At 42.1% G+C, this 11076-nt stretch overlaps 1 protein-coding gene across 11 annotated transcripts in view; it reads right to left on the bottom strand.

Annotated features, from left to right (window-relative positions):
- Positions 1–435: 435 nt before the first annotated feature.
- The window catches only part of LOC104927908 (membrane-associated guanylate kinase, WW and PDZ domain-containing protein 1), an 89131-nt gene continuing 78490 nt past the window's right edge, over positions 436–11076 (bottom strand). For 9 of the 11 annotated variants that reach the window (XM_010742091.3, XM_019267793.2, XM_019267794.2 and 6 more), the window contains 8 exons: positions 10817–11012; positions 10369–10671; positions 7220–7423; positions 6075–6162; positions 5905–5962; positions 4964–5107; positions 4680–4818; positions 436–3122 (listed from right to left, as the gene is read on the bottom strand). In XM_010742091.3, coding sequence (XP_010740393.1) covers positions 2017–3122; positions 4680–4818; positions 4964–5107; positions 5905–5962; positions 6075–6162; positions 7220–7423; positions 10369–10671; positions 10817–11012 — 2238 coding nt within the window. In that variant the 3' untranslated portion in view covers positions 436–2016. Of the gene's footprint in view, positions 3123–3937; positions 4030–4679; positions 4819–4963; positions 5108–5904; positions 5963–6074; positions 6163–7219; positions 7424–10368; positions 10672–10816; positions 11013–11076 lie in introns of all 11 variants that reach the window. The other 2 variants (XM_019267798.2, XM_027288723.1) reach the window with 1 other exon arrangement.

The following is an 11076-nucleotide window of genomic DNA, read 5'->3' as shown; positions in this document are numbered from 1 at the left end:
GGAAAGAAGCTGGATAAGTCAACATCTACTTGTACTTAGACTAATGTTATGTATAGCTTCATGGGTCAAATAAAGCTATGAACAATGTAGTATTTATATATGCATAGTTTTATAAAAAAGATTGGCCCATATACATGTACTGCTTTTATCAACACAGAGACAGCATTATGTCCGGAGCACATTGCAAGAACTAATGCTTGAAGAACACAGACTGCATACAAGTGCTTTATAATACAAAGGCAGGCTAACCATCAAGAGAGATTCAAACCATCAAACAGTTTCTGATTGACCAAATACAGTCTTTCATTTTAAAATGTCTTTACATACCTGATCCAGAGTAAATCGACATATTTCCCATAAATCATCAGGTCCATTTCAGAGATATAAACACAATATCACATTCCTCACTGCTGAGGTTTTTCATAAATTTCTCTTTTGTACAAGAAAAAGGCAACATTTTATTCCTTGACAGGTTCCTAATAGTTACATTGGAAAAAAATCTTTACATGTAATGGCCAACAGGTTAACTTTTTAAATGTGTTTCTTTTTTTTTCTTCTTCTTTTTTTAATGTTAATACAGTACCATGGCGACAACAGTGATCAAACAATGCATTTGTTGTGGTTTATCCAATATATTTTTAGTTCTCTAATGAAACATAAAACAGTGAATACACACAAAACACATTATAAAGCAGCAGTCAGACTCCAGTGGCGTGACAGCATGGCTCAGCATGGCAGATTGGTCATCTCCTGTACGTCTCCGGGACTCTGCATATATTACCAGCACAACAAACCACAAGCTCTTTGTGTCTGGACCTAGGAGGTGGTGCGCAAATGTGGATATCATCAACATAAGGACAGGGCTACCAATTACTGTCGGATTACAGAGCACATTCCTTATCGATTATTCACGCTCAAACCTATCAGATAAAGTGGTTAAACTACACTTAGATTTACACATGCATCTTGCACAGGGTTAATTTACACATTTGTTTTATTCATTTTGGCATATCTGATCAACCATATTTTATGGCAGCTGCAAGCTGGTATTCGAGCATAATGCAGACTCATCCGAAGTATGAGTACAGTTTTGCTTGTAGTTGAAAGTGAGTCAGGTTTTTTCCCTTTTCTGAGAACTCACTAAGGAGCAAATGGGCAGAGTTTTCAAGTTAATTTCTAATCCTACTCCAAGGGAGAAACTAATAACACTATAATCAATTTTCACATCAGTTGTCTGATTTCATTTTTTTAATTTTGGGAGTGTGTGGGTGTATTTAGGCAAAGGAGGGGGAGCAGCCACACATTTCAAGGATGCAACACAAATAAGGGTACAGCATGCTTCTTCCAGGTACAGTGTGCACCTCTACCTTGGTCCTTTTAAAGATTTAATGAATCTTGCTCAAGAATATGTGCCAAATTAAAAATAAATAGTGAGCAAATGCAAAAAAAAGTCATATATTATTTATATAGTTATCGTTCTACTTTAACCATCAGATCTTAAATTTAGATTTTTGCCTTAAGTCCAACATGACTTTCACAGTTCTTGTGAACTATCAGTGTCTTGTGCTATAGTTTGTTTAGTAAAGCAATTCAGGAATGGAAAAGACATAAAAAACAGTTGAAAACAAGCTTAGTAGTTAGAAGTTACCACAACTGGAAGAATGTTTTATACCTCTGAGGGAACAAATATTTAGATCCAGCAATGCCTACAAAAAGCAATATCACTGATTTTATATGCAGGCACATACAATACCTTTACTATAGTACAACAACTTCTGTTATGTTCAAAATAACTATAACAATAACAACCAGAATGAACTGATAGAAGGATTGTACTCCTGCTGTTTTATGAATCTCTGGATGGGATCACAAGTAGTTAAGTCAATCAAATCAATCAATAAACCAGTTGACCAAATAAAGCACAAGAGTTAGTATCCTCAGAAGTCCAATTCCAGTGTATGGTACATAGTTTGCACAGATAGAGGAGAGAGTGGCGAGGGGGATCTCTGCTCTGCTCTAGATGCTGAGGTCTTTGGGGCTTTCTTTGTACAGCCTTCTCTTGGGCTCAGGGAGCTGGTTTGCGCTGTGGCCTACTGCGTTATTGTTATGGCCTGTGTTGTTGTAGGCAGCATTGTTGTGTGCAGCATTGTTCTTCATCATGCTGTAGTAGTCCTTCAGTCTGGGTGCTGCTGCATAGTTCAGCTCGTCCCTGCTGTAGTTGCTGTCAGGGGAAGAGTCCCGCTCCACTCTGTATCGTCTCTCCGGTGTCCCGTTCATCTGATATCTCTCCTCCCTCCTCTCTGAGGAAGAGTCTCTCAGGAGGTTGCCGTTCTTTGTGGCTCTATCATATGTACGGCCCCTGGAAAGAGACAAGGAATCCCCGTTGTTGTTGGTGCGCTCTGGGGTTGTGGTCTCCCTGACTCGCCCAGCCATCTGTGAGTCCTTGAGGAGCCTTCGCTCGTAGAACTTGCGTTCAGGGGTGACTGCGAGGAACCCTCCATCATCGTACTCCCTCTCAGGTGTACGGTCCCGATGGGCTCGCTCTGCCCTGCGGTCCATCGACTTGGCCCGGCGACGATCAGGAGACGAGGCGCGCTTTCGGGTTGGTGAGCGATCAAGGGAGCCACGGCGCTGCTGACGAAACCTCCCGTCCAAAGTAGAACTGCTGCTTGAGAGTTCTCGACTCCTCATTTTCTCGGCAGCAGCAGCCTTCTTCCCCGAGCTGTCTTTCCTCAGAGTCTTTAGGAGTTTAGAGATGCCGCTCTCCGACTCTGACTTCTTGACTTTGCGGCCTCGGCTCTTCTTGTTGCCACTGCTACTGCTGTTACTATTGTCTGGAGACTGCTGTCTGGGGGTACTTTGACTGTGATTGTTATTCCAGGTGTGATGATGGTGGGGGTTAAATTGCCGGCCTTGGTAGTCCATCTGATCTGACCCAGCCCTGTCCCTGTTCCTGTCCCTGTCTCGGCCACGCGCAGCCTCCTCCTGGCGTGATGGTTTGTGAAGGTCTGGTGGATAACTGGACTCCAATGAGGTGTGATATCTGCTATTAGGTGGCAGCGTTCTCACTTCCGGAGTGTTTTGTGCCCCGGGTGTGGGAGGGTGCCCGTCACTGCTGCCGTCTGCAGGAAAGGAACAGGGAGAAATTTGTTGAAAAGATATACCTTATAGAAGGCAATGAGGTTGAGGTTACATCAATAACATGTGACATTTATTGTGTTCAGCAGACATGACTTTCCTTGTCTCGGGTTCATGTGAGCTCTTGCATTGATACGACAGGAAGTCAATGCAGAGATATATGGAAGTCATGCGTACATGTGCTTTTTTTGATATTCATTTCATATCAATTGATGTGTAACATTCAGTTTGAATCTATACACATGAAGCGATGAATCATTTCAATCTGTATTTTCTCTATAGGGCTGCAGGTTGAGACACAAGGTGATCAGCAACAACAGCAGGTGCAACACATTGGCAAGTGTAGGGCAGGGGTTATCAACGACACAGCAGGCACCTAGGAAATCATTCAAAACAAAATGGTGAACAACTCAATGGGCATCATTGGGAAGAATCAAACCAAAAGCAAAAAAAACAAACAAAAAAACAAGAGTGTGTTTGGCTGCAGGTCTGCCAAAATAGAAACAAGTTGCTATAGCAGCAGGTGATGAGCAGTGACATTACATTAGTCCCAGTAAAAATACTCTTGGGCTAGCACAGGCGGAGGGTTTGTATGTGTACGGATTTACAGAAGTTAAATAAGGTAATGTTTAATTCAGGCATGACAATACATCAAGCATGCACACTATGTAAACACACCTGCGCGCAAACACACACAAAGTGCGATTCAGGGTGGAATGAGCTGGGAGGAAGGGTGGATAAAATTTAAAGGAAAAAGATGACAGGGAGAGTGGCTTGGGACAGACTTTTGGCTACAAACCGTGGTCTGATTTTGGCCCATTAGGTAGAAACAGGGCTCTCCCATCTTGTCATTCCTCATTGTACCAACAGCGAGATGAGGAGCCATCATCGCTGGAGAGAGGAGGAAGAGCCCAGCAACAAGAGACAATCAGAGAGAAAGAAGAAGGAATATAGAGGAGAAAACAAATAAAACAGACAAGAGGCTGTTTTACAGTGCATCTTAATAGAGAGAGGAAGGGGTTTGTTGTGAATGACAAGAAAACATTACACTTTATGCAGTATCAAAAAAACATCTGAGGTGGAAGGGGCGGGGGTGTAAGAATTAAACCCCAGATAAACCAGAAAACAATCCTGAGAAATAAAACAAAATGACTCAAACTGTGAGAGAAATAATCCGTCAGCAGAGCATGCCACTCTTGGAAGGGAGTATTAAGTCAGCTGTAAAACATCTGTGCTACAAATCACTGAACATGCTTTTATGTCAACCATTCCTTCATTAATCAATAATATTTGACAGCTCAATCTTGTGCTGAAACTATGACAGGTCACTTTAAATTAATGGATCAGAAAGTGCCTTTCTGTTAAATGTTTATCATTTACAATAATAACATTCTTTCAAATGTCCCTGCGGAGCACTAAGAAGATAAGAAGCTTTATTCTAGTCTGCGGTGTGTACAGCTGGAACAATAAGAAGAAGAAGAATTCAATGCTGACATTAGCAGTGTTATTTACAGGAAGAGGTAAAAATTATTGCAACCTACCGTATTCAGGTACAGATCCATCTCCCCGTTTGAGGACTAGCCGCGCCCTCCGGCCACCATTCTTGATCAGTTCTATGGCACGTGAATGCTTCATGTTCTTTGTGCTCTCACCGTTAATCTCCAGGATCTCGTCTCCCACCTTAAACAAACAGGTCATGTTATTGTCATGGCTAGCTAATGATGGTGTTTCATCAATAGTGTGCAAAAAGGAAATGTAGGCCATAAAGAGACGGATAAAAAGAATTAACTCGCTATTTACAAAGTCAATTTTAATGGTTTCATACCCTCATCTTGCCATTTCTGACAGCAGCCCCGTCTTCTGCTAGTCTCAACACATATAGGTCCATGTTGTACTCCCGTCCTCCTCTCAGGCTGAAGCCAAAACCTTTACTATCCCGCTCAAGGTCCACCGAGTAGAACTCAGCATCCTATGAGACAAAAAACACAAAGAAAAGGAGAGAAAGAAAAAGTCAGTTTGACCTGTGTCAAACCCTTATAGATTATAACCTTGTCATTATATGGTGTATGAAAATGTCGGCTTGGTAAAATACTGTTTACCGTTAGATGGCATACATGAATTCTTTGTTATACTGATAACAACATGTGTAACACATGTGAATACACTGTCAACGAGCAGGAAGGCTGCAACCATGAAGCTTCATTTTAGAATGAAGATCTCTGAGCTTTTTCACCTGTGGTAAATTGTATCTCAGTTGCAGTGGGACTGAAATTTAGCATGATGCTTCCACTCTTGGTGTACACGTGGTGTCAAGTGTAGCTATGTCCCACATATGCAAATCTTGGCTTTGATTGGACACTGGACGTTTGAGCTGCTAGTGTCCTTCATCAGAGCTGAAACAGCTTTCCAACGTTATTGGGGAGGGTTTGTCCAACAACTTCTGTAACTTTCTGAAACCAACAATCCAACATTCACGCCCACTACACATCTTGATTGGCAATTTTGCTTCTCACTCTAGCTCTCTTTTTCCATTCTTTACACCTATTCATGTGAACAACCAAATGCAACACTATGAATGCCTTCCAGGAGAAATCGTGTGAGAATGTGCGGCATTGTTTGGCAACTCAGATAAGAAAGGCTTTACACACTTATGATTAGTAACTTTCCGGTCTGTTGTTATTATATGTGTTGTGGTACATGACTGATAAGTGTTGATAAGTGATGTACCCAAATGATTAACTGTGGAGTGAAAACATCTATTCTTACCTGTGTTTGAGTTTGTGTGGGAGGTGGAGGAGGGGCTCCTTTTGACTTTGAGTTATTCCTTTAAAAATAAAGAAACCAACATAAATACACATTCTGCTGTATTAAAAAAAAAACTAGATTCTAGGAAGAAAGTTGCATTATTAAAAATAAATGAATGCATTATCACCTACCGGGACTCTGAGGACTGTTGAGGTGTGTGTGTGGTGGTGATGGTAGCTATCTTCTCAGCATTAGTCAGCAGAGAAGCATTGGAAGATTCTGCGAGGGAAAATAAAATGAGAAAAGACAACTAAAACAACTAAACTAAAATAAAGTGACTGCTTTTTGTTCATTCATTTGCCCGCAGCCGAGTTTTCAAAAAGACACTCTGGAGAACAAAATGTTACTGTCCAGAAGAGTCCAACGAACCGCCCACAGGCTGCTCTATTCAGCCTGACGCTAACTGCCTCTGATGTTGTCATTTGCCATTTGCTCATGGACAACAGTGGCCCCAAATACATGAAAGTAAAGAGAGAAAAAAAAGAAAATGAAACAAATCTTCTAACTTGCATCATTTTGTTTCATCTGCTTTTCCGGAAGGACAAAAACAAAGACAACTGTCTTTTCTTGCAAGTCTTCAATTCCATCTTATAACCAGCAAGAACACTGCTGCAGATCACATTAGTTAGTTAGTTCTCAGCTCTGTCTGTGTTTGGCAAGAACATCAGCCTGACTCATTCCTCTAAGGCTCCTTACTCACTATCCTCTCATTAATCGGAGAAATATGACTTCCTCATGGCCACATCTGAGGTGACAAGTTTTCTGTGGACACATGCATCTTTCATGAATATAAGGTGGACCAATAAATGCCAGCACTTTCATATTACAAGGACATGTCTTGTCACATTTCCTTCTAGTAAAAACCTTGCATTGTGCATTTGCGCCCACACAACGGTGAGTTAGTGACTGTATGAGGGAGGAGATGAGGGTATTTGATATATTTTACCCAAAATGTCGAGCTTTGGGTCACAAACCACCTATGCAGTTCTATTTCCTTTCTTAGTAATGATGACAAAATATTGCAAATGTAAGATATACAGTCAAGACAATAAAAAACAGAGAGAGGAGGAGAGAGAGAAGTGCTACAGTAGTTTCTGGGGGAAAATTCACCTTCCACCTACTCAGTGACTCACTCTCTGGGTTCATACCCTGATGAAAAGAGCACTTGCCTGTGTAGAGCAGCAGTGCTCTTTTTCTTCCCACCATATCCATGAATAAGTCACATCATGTTGTATTATGAAACAGCCGTGTCAGGCCAAAAAGCCAAAAGCCTTACCATCACCCGGTATAATCCTGAGCGAGACTGTGTTTCCAGCTTCCTTGATCAGGTTGACGATGTCCGAGTGTGACTTGTTGGTGATGGAGCAGCAGTTGACGGCCAATATTCGGTCCCCCACTTTCAGCTTCCCGCAGCGGTCCGCCGGGCTTCCCTCGATGATGCGTCCTATTTTGTGAGGCATGGCCACACAAGCATTTCCAGCTTTTTTAAGATACATGTTTGTTTGTGTGTATATAGTGTGTGTGTATTACAAATAGTGTGTGGTGATGTTTTGATTTATTGTGTTGATTGGTTATAGTGATTTATATTATATATATATATAAAAAAGAAAGGATAGAAAGGAAACAGGGAGAAAGAGATTAAAAGAAAGATTAATTATCCAAATCACCACACCCAAATTCACCACTCAAGTTAAATGTACATTCAAAGTCACGTGTGCCAATCAGCATGCGTGCGAAATACGACAAGATAGCTCAGAATTTTCATTGAGGAATCTGCCCTCGTTCGTCTGACGTCAATGGGCTGTGAGTGAATCATATGCCATTGGTCAGCTCTTGACAGTGTATCAATACACTGGTCATAGGATCATGACTACACGTCGCTGCCAGCGATCAATAAGCACACAATTGTTACTGCGGTGTAAGACATTCAGGTAATTGAGCTGTGGGATCTTCACCACCATTGGAAAATTATAATGGTTCCCAAAGAGGAGCTGAGGTGAGATGTGCAGCCTAAAGTCTATATATGGTACCAGTTATGTGGTCATTGCAAGCTCTACAAGAAATACAAGCTGCACCTGAGTGACAGTGTTCAATACTGCACATCTTGTTTACACAGAAGCTTTGAACAGACCCTGGGGATCTCCAGTTCTCCTCCCCCATCTCAATCCCTGCTCCTCCCTACACTCCCCCTTCCATCCAGCATTTCTGCAACATCCATATTTATTACATCACCTTGCTTTGCAGCTACCCTTCCATCGGCGTGATTCAAAGATGCACCTGTCACTCTTTTCTAAATAATGAGATGTGGGACATTACAGGGTGTGTCAAATACGCAGGATTTAATATCCAATCTGCTAAGCACATCACCAACCCCCAGGTCATAGGAGGAAGGGATGAGAGGGGGTTGAAGAAAAATGGTTTACAGATTCATGATGTATGTGAGATTAAATCAGCTGAAACAGCTTTGTTCTTCCCAGGACTGACAAACATCCAGTGCTCCTGGAAGAATCCTCAGAGCCATGTTTTTTTTTTGTTTTTTGTTTTTTTTAGTAGTAAAACACATTCCTCTGTCATGTTTCAGCTCATGTCCCATTAGGAGAGGTAAGCACAAGATGCTACGGCACGATCCGAGCTCAGCACATGAAAGCACAAAGTCGTCCCGAGAGGAATAGTGACGGAGCAGAGCAGGGGGAGCGCAGTGAGGCAAGAGCGAAAACAGGAACCTCAAAAGACTAGAAGAGGTTTAGACAAGGTTGTTGACTAGCGCTGTCACTGGTGTCACTATAAATAACACACTAATTTTTGCATTGCATTTTAGCGGAGCAACACCATTAGCCCATGGGATCAATGAAAATTTCCCTGGGCACTCGGTGTGGCTAACATCTCATTTATCTCATCCACATTCTTGTGTTTTTCTTGTGACACACCACAGTACATCATCATAATGACTAACTAATACAAGGGACCTTGGCAAGACATTGGTGTTGGAAATTCATCACTTGGAGGTTAATACCACGTTTGTACGAGGAGGACATCTACAATTCCTCATCAATGCCTGAGCAAATTTAATACACGCGATTGTGCTGTTTTGTTGTGATACGTAAATGGTATAGACAGCTATGGAGTTTGCTAAGTAGACTTCAATTACATGCTGAATGAATTGGTAAAGGCAGCTGTGAGGCGTAAATCTGTGATGATGGTGTTTGTGATAAAGCTGCAGCCGGCTTGATCCTGAGGGAAAGAGCGCTCCGCTCATGAAGAGATTTCTTTGTTCCCGAGCTCATGATAGTAGTTTTGTGACCTCGGTCTGGAACATCAAGCGCACTGCTGTCAAACACCACTCGCCTGCTATTCATAAAGTGGAGGAAACTCGGTGATGAGTAACTGTAAAAATATTGTAATTCCGCCAGGAGATGGCATCCGTCATTTTACTCAGTGGTTCATTTACTCCCTGTGGGCGCGTGTCTTCTTTGCTAGAGGTGCACATTGAGAGACTGGGGCTGTTTCATGCACCAACTGTCTTTTTTTTTTTTTTAGATTAAAGTGTTCAGTGTATCTGCAGGTTTTCAAAAAGGTTTTTGAAAAACTGAATTTAGTTTCATCCAAAATAGCTCTTCACTTTAGACAGTATTATAAAATCCTAAATTGAATTTACAGAAGTTAAACAGAAGACTTAAATATTTGTCTTGCCTGTCACAGGCAGTCATTTAGCTTAAAAAAAGTTTTTATACCTAATGGCCAATGTTAACACCAATAAACAAAAATTTCAGCAGTGGATTCGAGCATGCAGAAGACTGTTAAGCCTCTCAAGTGATCACAAGAGGCCTACAACAGCCACTGCCACTACTGCTAGAGCAGGTAGGACTGTCATTTTCAATTGATTAATCCATCATTCTTCTCCTTTTTTTGATTATGTTGGCTCAAGTTACATTACTTTAATCAGTTACTTAATTAAGAACTATTCTAATGTGCTGCTAGGAAGTATCATTTGTCTTGTTTTCCATCATACGTTCATACTGTGGACAGTAAAGTTGTTAAGCGGGTATTAAGTTGCGTTCTTTGTAGAATTTAAAAAGGTCCTAAAAACTTAGTGAACCCTGCAAAAAACACTGAATCAAACTTTAAAATCAGACCCAAACAATTGTTCTCTTTTGTAGTTATTTGTGCTGCTGCAGTCAGAGTAAATTAATCACAGCAAAAAAATAATGATCTTCAGATTTTTTTTTTTTTTTTTTTCACGAAACCAATACCAATTCACCAATACAGATTACAAACGCCCAAATCAAACTGTTGAGTCAGATTAAAGTCTAAACTGAACCACAATAAAGTCCCTAACGGAGTCACTAAACAAATAAATTCTCATGTCAAACTGAATACAAGTTCCTGTCAATCTCAACTTGCTCCAGATCAGTATGGGTCACTTACCAAAGGTGGTGCCGGCGTCAGGCCTGGAAACAGATGACACAATGACGAAACCGAAGCCCTCGTTCTCCCCACGCTGGATCTCCACATCATACGGCTGCAGGGAGGCAGGCACCACCGCGCTGCCGCTGCCACCCCCGCCACCGCTGCCTATGCCACTGGTAGATCCGCTGCCAGAGCTGACAGTGTTGAGAGAGTTCTGGCTCCCCTGTGGGGTCCTCTTGCCTTCTGTCAGGCTCGGTGCCTGGGTGCTGCTGTGGTGAGAGGAGGCTGGTGACGGGGGAACGTCACCTTCCCCTTTTGACACTGGATGAGGAGGAAGAAAACACACAAGTTAGACATTTATGTTACTCTGAAGTGCTCATATCAGGAATCTTTGAAGAGCAAGCAGTCTCTGTTCTGTTTATGCAACATGCATGTGACACATGTATGCAACTCTCATCATCATCACCTCCGTATCCGGGGCTCTTGCGTCTGACAGTGAGGTTGACATGGCCCTGTTTGGCGGCCTGCTGCATCAGCTGCACCACCAGCTGGTGAGACTTGCCCACCACCGCCGTGCCATCCACACAGATGAGCTCATCGCCCGACCGCAGGCGCCCATCCTCATCTGCTGCCCCGTACTTCACTATGTGCCCTATGTAGATCTGGAAAAGGCGAGCATGAACAATGCATCGGATTAGTGACTTTTGTTAAATGACAGTGTAATTT

This window comes from Larimichthys crocea, chromosome XV, assembly GCF_000972845.2.
Source record: "Larimichthys crocea isolate SSNF chromosome XV, L_crocea_2.0, whole genome shotgun sequence".
Classification (NCBI taxonomy): Eukaryota; Metazoa; Chordata; class Actinopteri; family Sciaenidae; genus Larimichthys; species Larimichthys crocea.
This window is presented reverse-complemented; position numbering and strand designations above follow the sequence as displayed.